At 38.3% G+C, this 14,599-nt stretch overlaps 1 protein-coding gene across 5 annotated transcripts; it reads right to left on the minus strand.

Moving 5' to 3' along the window:
- Nucleotides 1–66: 66 nt before the first annotated feature.
- On the minus strand, nucleotides 67–6,858 carry asmtl (acetylserotonin O-methyltransferase-like). 5 transcript variants are annotated; one of them, XM_047047182.1, is made up of 15 exons: nucleotides 6,763–6,858; nucleotides 5,836–5,957; nucleotides 5,156–5,287; nucleotides 5,023–5,070; nucleotides 4,874–4,938; nucleotides 4,707–4,771; nucleotides 4,491–4,599; nucleotides 3,538–3,976; nucleotides 3,139–3,384; nucleotides 2,772–2,934; nucleotides 2,272–2,471; nucleotides 2,009–2,171; nucleotides 1,771–1,911; nucleotides 1,505–1,627; nucleotides 67–371 (listed from the first exon to the last, which is right to left on the minus strand). In XM_047047182.1, exons 2-15 carry the CDS (start codon nucleotides 5,926–5,928, stop codon nucleotides 166–168), a joined length of 2,193 nt encoding a protein of 730 aa, XP_046903138.1. In that variant the 5' UTR covers nucleotides 5,929–5,957; nucleotides 6,763–6,858; the 3' UTR covers nucleotides 67–165. The 5 variants fall into 5 exon arrangements, with proteins under 5 accessions (XP_046903138.1, XP_046903141.1, XP_046903139.1 ...); XM_047047185.1 differs by having other exon boundaries at nucleotides 68–371; nucleotides 2,009–2,141; XM_047047183.1 differs by lacking the exon at nucleotides 67–371 and adding an exon at nucleotides 533–1,161 and having other exon boundaries at nucleotides 2,009–2,141.
- Nucleotides 6,859–14,599: the final 7,741 nt, after the last annotated feature.

Below are 14,599 nucleotides of genomic sequence, written 5' to 3' on the forward strand. Positions count from 1 at the left end.
AGAGGATACAGTGGGCAGGGCAATAAAATAGACACACAGTTTGATACAATTTCTATTTTGAATGAAAATCTTTTTAAAATGTTGATTGAAACACGTCTCTTTACAGTGTCACAGAAACACATTTTGTACGGTAACCAGATAAACCATCCCACTGTAACTGGAAGGTTACTTTTTAAGTGCAATAATGACATCTAAAAAGCTCCCGGTGTGAGTCACTCGCACAGCACCAAAGCCATTTGCGCTCAACAGATCTGAGTAATGTTGTTGGGTCCTCTCTCTCCCCTCCGTCTGCACCAGCATGTTGAGGGACTGGAGGCAGGAATAGGGAGTCTGTCCGTCCAACATGGTCTCAGCAACAAGCACTGCACTTCCTGTGATATGAAACAAAAAGGCCTTCTTTAAAATATCACAAGGAGGATATGTTGCACTGTTTAAAGTCAGAACAAATTGTAATTTCCTTTGCGCTACTTTCTCAAAGAAGGTAAGAACAATAAGAATGGACACACAACCCTCTTAACATAAGAGAGAAAAAGCACAGGCCAGATAACACATTTGAAATAGAAATGTTTATTTCTGTATTTGAAGAGAAGCAGAATTCTTCATTACCACTAATAGTTCACTGTATTGTAGTGTAATTGTATTGTCAAATAGCAAGGGATGTAGTATCCAAGTGGTTCCATCGCTTAATTGTGACTGGCATGACTGTCTATTGCATATCTTACATCATGTTTATGACACAATCATTCGGACTCTGAAAAAAAAGTTAATTTACAAGAGCCAAACAGTAGAAGCTTAAACATTTCTGTAGAGATAATTGTCTTCCTGAAGTGTCAGTTTCATAGCCCATCTCTTTACGGACCCACCTTATTGTATAGTACATTGGGTATTAAAACAGGTAAAATGTTTTGTTTGGGAGGCAGTGGTGGAGGCAGTGGTGGTGGGGGGGTGACGGCGGTCAGTCTTTGAGGCAGAGCATGGCATCCAGGAGGCTGTGTGTGAACTGGATGTGCATGGTGGTGAAGCCGTGCGTTTTCAGGAGGAGGGTGTACTCAGTGGCGCTGCGCTGGCGTCCCTCACTCATGCTGAGGGCCTGAAGGAGCCCCCGGCTGGGCCCGCGGCGATCCTCACTCAGGAAGATTTCACTCAGGAGCACTCCACTGCCTGGGTCATCCATGGTGGGGGTGGGGGTGTACAGTACGCACAGATAAATGATAGGATACAGCGCTAACCAGCTCATTCAATTCTGCTTCAGCAGACTGGTCATGGTTAGACAGGAATGTAGTATTGCTAGGAGCAGAAAAACGCTGGTGATTCGGGTCGTCCAACATGAAGTGATGTTGTCCTACTGTTTCCTTCTCAACATGTCCGTTTCAGATTTAACGCTGCCATTTTAACAATGATTATCTTCTTCCCACACAATTACCAATCCTTTATAAATTAGGTTCGATTGGAATATAGGAAGTATATTTATTTAATTCAGAGTAGCAACTCATTTCAATCTCACCTGGGGCACAGGCATCTGAGATTTTACTCAGAAGGGCATGTACTTTTTCATCTGTCCAGTCATGGAGGATTCTCCCAAGGATGTAAAGGTCTGCTTTAGGGAGAGCGTCCTTGAAGAAATCTCCTGTCAGACGCGGCAAAAAAAATACTGCATTTTAAAAGACTGAATTCATTCATGAAACAATTCAAAGTCAAGTTGTAATTTTCACACACGGCAACAGCTTCCGAATAAGGAGGTGGTCAACCATCATTGGTCCTCCAACTGACCAGTGACAAATGAGACCCTGCTGTCTATGTCCACGGGCCGGAAGTGGCCACTCATCTCTATGACTGCAGGGAGGTCAAACACAGTCACAGTCATACCAGGGTTGGCCTTGGTAAACTCATAGGCCATGGCACCAGTGCACCCTAGGAAAACAAAACATACCAGCAAAGATTTTTGAATGGTTTACAGGTTACCATACAATGTCCGCGTTAGAAGTTCAGTCTCAGGCACTGTAATTACCTCCCAAGTCACAGGCCGTTTTAAAACCGGACAGGTCGAAGGCTGTCGCCACGACACCCCCAGTAACCTTGGCGATACTGTGCATGGCATTCATGAAGCGCAGCTTGACTTCGTGCCTGCTGTAGTATGCATCCTTTAAAGACACGACACAATGGAGGAAACCCTGACACACAGAGGTGGTAAGACAAATAATAACGCAAATCGAAACATCTATGGCTTTCACTCGGGGCGCCGATTAGAAATTGTGATCATCCAGGACACACCTGAAACAGGTTGTCGGACTTCTTTCCGAAGGCCCTCTCATGCTGGTTGGTCCCGTCCCTCACGGCACCCTCCAGGTGTGTGAAGAGGGGCCAGACCAGCTCGTTACAGTGCTGGATGTAGCCCTGCAGTGAGTGAGGGGCGTGGGACAGCAGGAATCGTCTGGCCATGTCCGTGTTCTCATATACAGGCTTCTGGTACACTGCCGGACAGAGGGGGATACAAGAGGGTTTGAAACTCGCCACCTCTGCCAGCACACCCTGGGGTTTTTTACACCCTGGAAGACCTGTAAAAGCTTGGTTCGAAAACAGTATCGTCGACACAAGAGATTTGTTGTAGAAGCCTCCTGAATTTGATCATGACTTCTGAAAACCCCAGATGAGGAGAACTTTTATCGTCTCAAACCAACAAACGGCATAGCAGACGTACAGTAGTGGCGACATCCATAGGTTCCATTTCCTGTATATACAAGTGGGCTGATTTGTGTGCGTGCCAGACTTACATCTCTCGTGGCTGTCCAGCAGTCCCAGGGAGACGCAGGCCTCCAGCAGTCGTTCGGTCCCCTTCACCGAGGCCTGGATCTCCTGGGCCACCTCCACTGCCCCCTGCCCTGGCCGGGCCTCTAGCACGTCAAACACACGCAACTTGGAGGCGGTGAACAGGGCCTGGGACACAGCACAGAGGGAGGGAGCTCAGAGAGTGAGGAAGCATACCACGGACAATCCCGTGTTCCTTATTGTAGTATTTGAAATGAGTCATTTTGGCAATATAATGTTTTTTCATACAGTTAAAGGACACGAAGTGTCCTTAAAGCAACCACACCCGAACCCTATAATTACTTATATGGAGTGGCATAATGCATATCACACCTTAGAAGCTTTAAAGCCATCCATTAGCTCAATCATCTTCTGGAGATGGGGGTCCTCCAGGCTAGACTCTCCCTCCCCCTGCTCGACTTGGTTCAGGCTGTTCACAGGCCCCCTGCTGGCCACCACAGGATCTGCACCATCACCGCCATGGAGATTGACCTCTCTATTCTCTGAACACTTGGAAAGGCTGTTGATCTGAGTCCAGGACACATCGCCCAGAGAGTTCACCCCATCTTCTTTCTTTACCTTGAGGAACACAGAGAAAAACATTTGTGAGGTAGTCCCTGTCAAGAATCATCTAAAATAGATATGCTCAACTAAAAGCAACAGCATAATTGTGTTTGTTTACAAAACTAAAATACTAAAGTAGATATATGAATAATTTGTTTGTTTTTTTACCTTGTGAGCTGGACTGGATGTGGGACTGTTGTGGGCTAAACCGGATGGGGGACTGTGGTTGACTAGATTGGCTGGGGGACTGTGTGATTGGCTATCCTGAGGGCCGTGGTGAGCCTGATTGGCTGGGGGGCTGGAGAGGGAAGGGCTTTCTGGTGGGCTAGGGTTAGCTGTAGAGCTTGTGAACGCCGGGCTGGCTGGTGGACTGTGGTTGGTGACGTTGGCAGGTGGAGGGTTGGCAAGGGTTGGCGTGGTCTGAGTGCTGCTGTGGGTGGTGGGGGGGCCGTTGAGGTCCAGGCTGGAGGGGGGCCGGTTGTAGAGGAGGTCCAGCTGCTTACAGAAGTGGTTGAGAGGGAAGCCGACCACATTGAGGAAGTCTCCGTGGACGTACTCCACCAGCATCCCACCCAGCGCCTGGATACCATAACCTCCAGCTTTGTCCCTGACACACACAATTAATAACAATAACAGAAGAACAATATGTTGCACCCAGTTTGAATACTGTATTTTTTTCTTCAATGTTTCAAGATCACGTTGTGAAAGCAGTCTGACGTGTTTCTTCTGACTCGGCTCAGTCACAGAAAGGATTGCCATGTTTGTGAATCAAAACTTGGCCACCGCACGTTATCCACATAACTAAAATTCTGCACAGTGGACTTTACCCCAGACGTAGCGCTGTTGCTAAGCTGTGTTGTAGGTTATTACAATAAAACATGTGTAAATATATTTTAATAGCAAGGTAGAAGGCTGTCTGAACGAGAATTGCACTATACAAACAACGAAAGATCAAAGTACAAATGGTAATGGGTTCAGAAAGTTTAACTTCATTGAATTGACCTGAATTGCTCTTGTGAAAAGGGAGTTTGCTAAACAAAAAAAAGGAAAAATCTATAAAAAGTTAGCCAATGGCACACAGCTCTAGCATGGTGGAAGTCAAAGGAAGTGTTGAAACTCACATGGGCTCTCCACTGTTGATGTACTCCCACAGCATATCCTCAGACAGATCTGCAAACTTCACCTTTGTCTCTTCGTAGAAGTCTATGAGCTGGTAGTCAACCTCTTCATCTGACGAGAGAGAAAAAGACTGAACCGATCCAAACCACTCATAGCATTACAAAAAGAAACAACATTTGCCAGCCATGATTACCTAAAAGAGTATAACATGTACGTACCTTCTTTATCCTGGCAGAGGACAATTGCTACTCCAGTGAACACACTGTGCTCTTTCCCACTGAGCCTGGAAATAACGCCAACATAGAGACACATGACCGGATGGATATCTTTATAATTATTATTATTATTATTGTGGGCCTTACATGTCACACACACACACATATACCTTGAGAGCATCCTGTAAGCATCTTGCTTGTCCACTGGTTTCTCAAGAATCAGCCCATCCACTGTCTGAATAAAAAAGGGCATCACACACCAGCGAGTCAATATAAACCCCAGTCAAATACAGTAAAAACAGAACCAGTATCCACTCACCACTATGGTGTCTGCTCCGATCACAATATCAGGTGTCTTCAAGTGTTTCTAACGTAGACAGAGAAACACAGTGGAGGCCCTTCAGTGTCAGCTTGAGATGATGAGGAATCAGTAACTCGGAAGCTTTACTCACAAGGGGCATCCTCTTGGCAACCTCCAGGGCCTTCTGCTTAGCTGTCTCGACAGCATACTCATGTGGAGCGCTGAACAGCCTCTTGTCCAGAGTCTCCTTGAACCAGGATGGTACAACCTCAAACCGCAAACCCTGGGGAAGGAAATCCTTACGTCATCATTGTTGTCCTAATCAGACACTTCTTGATTTTATACATGACATCAGGCCACTTTACTTAGGGTTGCCTAAGTATAATTTTTTGCACATTAAATTAAAATGAATGCTCCACAATCGACATTCATTTATCCAGGATTTCTGTACTTTTTTGTAGCTGTGTAGATTTTTGGTTGGGGACCTCAAATTTTATTTTTACCGAAGTTCTGAAATTACAGTTTGATTTATATATATATATATATACACACACGTTCACTGGCATGAGTGTTCATTGCTGCTGTAATGGTGCAATTTTTCGTCTGGAAATCAATAGTTCTACATTCTACCTATTAACAAAATCAATTGAAGGATCATGAGTCATAACTGGATTGTATTTGTGAAAGATTGTCTGTGTGGACCTCCCTGTGTTGTACCTTTACAGTTCCTGTGTTGCTATTATCACAAAGTAGGCTGAAATGACGGACTGTCATCAATGTGCATGTGGAGAACAAATTCTGTGTTGGAGAGAAGAAGCCAGAAGCCCTCACCACGTTGGTGAGAATCTCCAGTCTCCTGGGAGACGCACTGGCCAGGACCACCAACTTCCCACTCAGCTTGGAGATCACTGGATTCAAAACCATGGTGACCTACAACACGCCCACTGTCCAGCCTGAGGTCGAACACACAGCTAAACATTAAACATGACAGGTCGGAGTCAGACAATCCGGTGATCAGATGACAATGGCTGTTTGAATATGCATACCCTTTCAGAGAGAGACAGAGACACATTTCACCATATGCAGGAAGGAGTGCATGTGATAGAATGCATGCAGGGAGACAAAGGAACACAGTATGAAGTGTGGGTGGGTGCTCTCCCACTCACTGTAATGACATGTGGTAGCTGGTGCCTCTAGGCACGCATAACGCTTAGTTCCCATGAACTGTAATTTTGTTATCATCACGTTGTGTTGACATGTGTTTATGCCGACTTTGCATGCCAATTCAAGACAACATGGGTTTTCATGACTTCGAAATGCCACATCTCGATTACATGCACCTAAGTTGTGGTAGGAGAAATAGCTACTGTGCAGTCTTAGTGAGTGTCGAGCTTTTATACACAAGGGCTCTCAAGTCTTAAGCATTATCCGTGAGACTCGTGCATTTCTGCCATTTCTCTCGCTGAGAAATGAGGGATAACTTGTCCCGCTATTTACAATTAAAGGACGAGACGCAGGCATACTGAGATGATAGTTGTCTTGAGTTATACAGAGTAAGACAATCAGAAACATCACCAGCACGACCCAAACGTTGACAGGTGTAGAATCTCACGCCATACTTTTTATAAAAGTTGAGAGCCCTGTGTTACCGAAAGCTAACATATAAACATACAAAGCACATAACCTTTGGCAACACTGTTCTGATCCAACCTATTCGTCAGTCTGTGAGAAAAAAGACAATATAAAGTAGACGTTTACCTGCTGAAGACACTGCACCATGCAGACCTCACTGATGAACTTTACTCAGTTTCTTCTACGAACACACCGTGATTGAGCATGCGCAATGACGCCACTATACAGGAAAAGAACCACCAATGGCGAACGTCTGGATTTTAATGTTTTATTAAATTATAAAACGTGACGTTAGAATGGACGAAATGGTTACAGAGGAATAAAGATTGGATTGTGATATTTATCCTATTTCTGTTGATGGGACCTTCTTCAAAATGTATGTCTTGATAATTGTGTTCTTAAAGGGACAGTTTACTAGCCTGGCTCTGCCCTCCTACGTACTTCCGCTCAATTTGGATTTTGCTTCTGTACTAGGTCTGGCCAGAGCCATAGAAAAAGAGAGTTGCGACACTTCCATAGACTCCCATTGTTATCGAGGAATGCGGAAGTTAAGCGTGTCTCATGCAACCTATAGTTCCAAACATTGTATTTTCCACCGTTGAACCCCATTCATTTTCAGTGTCTACGAAGTAAGTTAGATGGTAAATTGATGAAAATCATGCATTTTTTCATATTTCAACCACCACATATCAATTGTTATGAGTAGTATTTCATATGGCCAACTTAAGATAAACATTTTCGTAAGATTATAGCTTGTTAGATTCTAAATGCAGTTAGAGCTGTTAGAGACATATATGGTTTATGGGGTCCGAAGCACGTGAGCTGGTAAATTGATGAAAATCATGCATTTTTTCATATTTCAACCACCACATATCAATTGTTATTAGTAGTATTTCATATAGCCAGCTGTAGAGAAAATGTATTGTAAGATTATGGCTTGTTAGATTATAGCTTGTTAGATTCTAAATGCAGTTTGCGCTAGACTATAGTAGAGCTATGCAACACTTTCACGTGTAGCTAGCTAAAGAGCATGTGTATCAACCAAAAGTTCGTTGGTTTATAGTCTGTCAAATTAGTTCTAATTATTGGTGTTCTTTGGCATACACAGTTTACAGAATCTGCTATTATTAGCCTATAGTACATCTGATTATAGCTAGCAACAATGAATTGCAGATTAAAGCCTTGGGTCCCCTATCGTCCAGCAACGCTCGGCAGGAATTTCAGGTCCACTCAATAGCCACCGAGGTGAAGTTAGTTTCATATTCGACATTCGACATTCGTCTCACATTCGGAAGACGCTACTTTGCAGCGCCGAGTTAGGGACCGGGTGAAAATTACCCATACAATTTTGAAAAATGATGACATTTATAATATTTGTATGACTATAAAACCTCAAACAAACAGCAGAGCATTCCAACAATGTCTGGCCTACTTCCAAACCCTTTACTTTTTTAATAAAACATTTAAAAAAATGATAGAAAATCGCTAATCTCTGAAAATAGCATGAAATCATTGATAATCTCAATAACTTTTTCAAACTTGGGTCAAAAAATCTCGAATATACACCAGATTATTCTAATAGTGTCTAGCCTACTTCCACACCCTTTACTTTTTCAATAAAACATTTAAAAAAATGATAGAAAATCGCTAATCTCTGAAAATAGCATGAAATCATTGATAATCTCAATATCTTTTCCAAACTTGGGTCAAAAAATCTCAAATACACACCAGATTATTCTAATAGTGTCTGGCCTACTTCCACACCCTTTACTTTTTCAATACAACATTTTAAAAAATGATAGAAAATCGCTAATCTCTGAAAATAGCATGAAATCATTGATAATCTCAATATCTTTTCCAAACTTGGGTCAAAAAATCTCAAATACACACCAGATTATTCTAATAGTGTCTGGCCTACTTCCACACCCTTTACTTTTTCAATAAAACATTTTAAAAAATGATAAAAAATCGCTAATCTCTGAAAATAGCATGAAATCCTTGCTAATCTCAATATCTTTTCCAAACTTGGGTCAATAAATCTCAAATACACACCAGATTATTCTAATAGTGTCTGGCCTACTTCCACACCCTTTACTTTTTCAATAAAACATTTAAAAAAATGATAGAAAATCGCTAATCTCTGAAAATAGCATGAAATCATTGATAATCTCAATAACTTTTTCAAACTTGGGTCAAAAAATCTCGAATATACACCAGATTATTCTAATAGTGTCTGGCCTACTTCCACACCCTTTACTTTTTCAATAAAACATTTAAAAAAATTATAGAAAATCGCTAATCTCTGAAAATAGCATGAAATCATTGATAATCTCAATATCTTTTCCAAACTTGGGTCAAAAAATCTCAAATACACACCAGATTATTCTAATAGTGTCTGGCCTACTTCCACACCCTTTACTTTTTCAATAAAACATTTTAAAAAATGATAGAAAATCGCTAATCTCTGAAAATAGCATGAAATCATTGATAATCTCAATAACTTTTTCAAACTTGGGTCAAAAAATCTCGAATATACACCAGATTATTCTAATAGTGTCTGGCCTACTTCCACACCCTTTACTTTTTCAATAAAACATTTAAAAAAATGATAGAAAATCGCTAATCTCTGAAAATAGCATGAAATCATTGATAATCTCAATAACTTTTTCAAACTTGGGTCAAAAAATCTCGAATATACACCAGATTATTCTAATAGTGTCTGGCCTACTTCCACACCCTTTACTTTTTCAATAAAACATTTAAAAAAATGATAGAAAATCGCTAATCTCTGAAAATAGCATGAAATCATTGATAATCTCAATATCTTTTCCAAACTTGGGTCAAAAAATCTCAAATACACACCAGATTATTCTAATAGTGTCTGGGCTACTTCCACACCCTTTACTTTTTCAATAAAACATTTTAAAAAATGATAGAAAATCGCTAATCTCTGAAAATAGCATGAAATCATTGATAATCTCAATAACTTTTTCAAACTTGGGTCAAAAAATCTCGAATATACACCAGATTATTCTAATAGTGTCTGGCCTACTTCCACACCCTTTACTTTTTCAATAAAACATTTAAAAAAATGATAGAAAATCGCTAATCTCTGAAAATAGCATGAAATCATTGATAATCTCAATATCTTTTCCAAACTTGGGTCAAAAAATCTCAAATACACACCAGATTATTCTAATAGTGTCTGGCCTACTTCCACACCCTTTACTTTTTCAATAAAACATTTTAAAAAATGATAAAAAATCGCTAATCTCTGAAAATAGCATGAAATCCTTGCTAATCTCAATATCTTTTCCAAATTTGGGTCAAAAAATCTCAAATACACACCATATTATTCTAATAGTGTCTGGCCTACTTCCACACCCTTTACTTTTTCAATAAAACATTTAAAAGAATGATAGAAAATCGCTAATCTCTGAAAATAGCATGAAATCCTTGCTAATCTCAATATCTTTTCCAAACTTGGGTCAAAAAATCTCAAATACACACCAGATTATTCTAATAGTGTCTGGCCTACTTCCACACCCTTTACTTTTTCAATAAAACATTAAAAAAAATGATAGAAAATTGCTAATCTCTTAAAATAGCATGAAATCATTGATAATCTCAATAACTTTTTCAAACTTGGGTCAAAAAATTTCGAATATACACCAGATTATTCTAATAGTGTCTGGCCTACTTCTACACCCTTTACTTTTTCAATACAACATTTTAAAAAATGATAGAAAATCGCTAATCTCTGAAAATAGCATGAAATCATTGATAATCTCAATATCTTTTCCAAACTTGGGTCAAAAAATCTCAAATACACACCAGATTATTCTAATAGTGTCTGGCCTACTTCCACACCCTTTACTTTTTCAATAAAACATTTTAAAAAATGATAAAAAATCGCTAATCTCTGAAAATAGCATGAAATCCTTGCTAATCTCAATATCTTTTCCAAACTTGGGTCAATAAATCTCAAATACACACCAGATTATTCTAATAGTGTCTGGCCTACTTCCACACCCTTTACTTTTTCAATAAAACATTTAAAAAAATGATAGAAAATCGCTAATCTCTGAAAATAGCATGAAATCATTGATAATCTCAATAACTTTTTCAAACTTGGGTCAAAAAATCTCGAATATACACCAGATTATTCTAATAGTGTCTGGCCTACTTCCACACCCTTTACTTTTTCAATAAAACATTTAAAAAAATGATAGAAAATCGCTAATCTCTGAAAATAGCATGAAATCATTGATAATCTCAATATCTTTTCCAAACTTGGGTCAAAAAATCTCAAATACACACCAGATTATTCTAATAGTGTCTGGCCTACTTCCACACCCTTTACTTTTTCAATAAAACATTTTAAAAAATGATAGAAAATCGCTAATCTCTGAAAATAGCATGAAATCATTGATAATCTCAATAACTTTTTCAAACTTGGGTCAAAAAATCTCGAATATACACCAGATTATTCTAATAGTGTCTGGCCTACTTCCACACCCTTTACTTTTTCAATAAAACATTTAAAAAAATGATAGAAAATCGCTAATCTCTGAAAATAGCATGAAATCATTGATAATCTCAATATCTTTTCCAAACTTGGGTCAAAAAATCTCAAATACACACCAGATTATTCTAATAGTGTCTGGCCTACTTCCACACCCTTTACTTTTTCAATAAAACATTTTAAAAAATGATAAAAAATCGCTAATCTCTGAAAATAGCATGAAATCCTTGCTAATCTCAATATCTTTTCCAAATTTGGGTCAAAAAATCTCAAATACACACCATATTATTCTAATAGTGTCTGGCCTACTTCCACACCCTTTACTTTTTCAATAAAACATTTAAAAGAATGATAGAAAATCGCTAATCTCTGAAAATAGCATGAAATCCTTGCTAATCTCAATATCTTTTCCAAACTTGGGTCAAAAAATCTCAAATACACACCAGATTATTCTAATAGTGTCTGGCCTACTTCCACACCCTTTACTTTTTCAATAAAACATTAAAAAAAATGATAGAAAATCGCTAATCTCTTAAAATAGCATGAAATCATTGATAATCTCAATAACTTTTTCAAACTTGGGTCAAAAAATTTCGAATATACACCAGATTATTCTAATAGTGTCTGGCCTACTTCTACACCCTTTACTTTTTCAATAAAACATTTAAAAAAATGATAGAAAATCGCTAATCTCTGAAAATAGCATGAAATCCTTGCTAATCTCAATATCTTTTCCAGACTTGGGTCAAAAAATCTCGAATATACACCCGATTATTCTAATAGTGTCTGTCCTACTTCCACACCCTTTACTTTTTTAATAAAACCTTTTAAAAAATGATAGAAAATCGCTAATCTCTGAAAATAGCATGAAATCCTTGCTAATCTCAATAACCTTTTCAAACTTGGGTCAAAAAATCTCGAATATACACCAGATTATTCTAATAGTGTCTGGCCTACTTCCACACCCTTTACTTCTTCAATAAAACCTTTTAAAAAATGATAGAAAATCGCTAATCTCTGAAAATAGCATGAAATCCTTGCTAATCTCAATAAATATTTCCAGACTTGCGTCAAAAAATCTCAAATATACACCAGATTATTCTAATAGTGTCTGGCCTACTTCCACACCCTTTACTTTTTCAATAATGTTTTTAAAAAAATGATATTGGGTCAAAAAATCTCAAATACACACCAGATTATTCTAATAGTGTCTGGCCTACTTCCACACCCTTTACTTTTTCAATAAAACATTTTAAAAAATGATAAAAAATCGCTAATCTCTGAAAATAGCATGAAATCCTTGCTAATCTCAATATCTTTTCCAAATTTGGGTCAAAAAATCTCAAATACACACCATATTATTCTAATAGTGTCTGGCCTACTTCCACACCCTTTACTTTTTCAATAAAACATTTAAAAGAATGATAGAAAATCGCTAATCTCTGAAAATAGCATGAAATCCTTGCTAATCTCAATATCTTTTCCAAACTTGGGTCAAAAAATCTCAAATACACACCAGATTATTCTAATAGTGTCTGGCCTACTTCCACACCCTTTACTTTTTCAATAAAACATTAAAAAAAATGATAGAAAATCGCTAATCTCTTAAAATAGCATGAAATCATTGATAATCTCAATAACTTTTTCAAACTTGGGTCAAAAAATTTCGAATATACACCAGATTATTCTAATAGTGTCTGGCCTACTTCTACACCCTTTACTTTTTCAATAAAACATTTAAAAAAATGATAGAAAATCGCTAATCTCTGAAAATAGCATGAAATCCTTGCTAATCTCAATATCTTTTCCAGACTTGGGTCAAAAAATCTCGAATATACACCCGATTATTCTAATAGTGTCTGTCCTACTTCCACACCCTTTACTTTTTTAATAAAACCTTTTAAAAAATGATAGAAAATCGCTAATCTCTGAAAATAGCATGAAATCCTTGCTAATCTCAATAACCTTTTCAAACTTGGGTCAAAAAATCTCGAATATACACCAGATTATTCTAATAGTGTCTGGCCTACTTCCACACCCTTTACTTCTTCAATAAAACCTTTTAAAAAATGATAGAAAATCGCTAATCTCTGAAAATAGCATGAAATCCTTGCTAATCTCAATAAATATTTCCAGACTTGCGTCAAAAAATCTCAAATATACACCAGATTATTCTAATAGTGTCTGGCCTACTTCCACACCCTTTACTTTTTCAATAATGTTTTTAAAAAAATGATAGAAAATCGCTAATCTCTGAAAATAGCATGAAATCATTGATAATCTCAATAACTTTTTCAAACTTGTTTAAAAAAATCTCTAATATACACCTGTTTATTCTAATAGTGTCTGGCCTACTTCCACACCCTTTACCTTTTCAATAATGTGTTTTAAAAAATGATATAAAATCGCTAAACTCTGAAAATAGCATGAAATCCTTGCAAATCTCAATACATTTTCCAGACTTGTTGAGAAAAATCTCAAATACACACCAGATTATTCTAATAGTGTCTGGCATACTTCCACACCCTTTACTTTTTCAATAATGTGTTTTAAAAATGATAGAAAATCGCTAAACTCTGAAAATAGCATGAAATCCCTCTGAAATTTTATAGAAGACGAGTCATCATGTCATACAGGAAGACAGGATCACAATCCACCACAACGGATCAATTGACAGTCTCAGCTGTCAAGTCTTAGGTAAAACACTTTATATATAAGGAATATTTTGAATCCAGTCGATACTGACCTGACTGAGAGAGAGAGAGAGAGAGAGAGAGAGAGAGAGAGAGAGAGAGAGAGAGAGACAGACAGACAGACAGACAGACAGACAGACAGACAGACAGACAGAGAGCGCGAATTAGAGAGAGAGGTATGTGTAAGATTACTCTGATGTAACCCCTTGACACACCCCATCACTTTGAGTGTCTGCCTGTCAGAAAAATTGAAGATGTATCTTTTTTTAGTCTGTATAAAATGATACTGTGTTCAGCATTCCTTGTGTGGAAAGAGAGGCCTACTCCCAAACCTGGAATAGATGGAGACGCAAACTCTGGTGACCATTTGCTTGACACCTATATGGTCAACTAGGGTTGATGACGCAAACACTCACACACACGCGCGCAAGGTCTATGCAAGGGAGCCAATGAAAGAAGAGTTATGAAGAAATTGGGATTTCCTATGTGCTTACATTATTCACTTATCAATAGAACTAGTCATTGGATACTAGTTAGTAAGTTCTCATGTAAACTTGCTATTAATAAGAGTAGATTGTGTCTATGTGTCAGGATTAATAGATGTTCGGGGTCAGGAGAAAGTATTGGCTAAACGTTCCTTGTCATGACTACAATTAGAGCTCCATATGAACTCTCTAGTCTGAGAGTTGTCATGGTGTTCGGAGCAGTGAATCTCTTTCTCTGAGACTGTCGTAACGTCAATACT

This window comes from Hypomesus transpacificus, chromosome 23 (assembly GCF_021917145.1).
Source record: "Hypomesus transpacificus isolate Combined female chromosome 23, fHypTra1, whole genome shotgun sequence".
NCBI lineage: Eukaryota > Metazoa > Chordata > Actinopteri > Osmeriformes > Osmeridae > Hypomesus > Hypomesus transpacificus.

Bases quoted from the DNA above. Each gene is read 5' to 3' on its own strand.
- asmtl (XM_047047182.1), bottom strand. From the start codon at position 5,928: ATGGTTTTGAATCCAGTGATCTCCAAGCTGAGTGGGAAGTTGGTGGTC. The intron at 5,071-5,155 runs GTGAGTAAAGCT...TGTCTACGTTAG, and splicing joins TTGCCAAGAGGATGCCCCTT to AAACACTTGAAGACACCTGA. The intron at 4,772-4,873 runs GTATATGTGTGT...CGTTATTTCCAG, and splicing joins GCTTACAGGATGCTCTCAAG to GCTCAGTGGGAAAGAGCACA.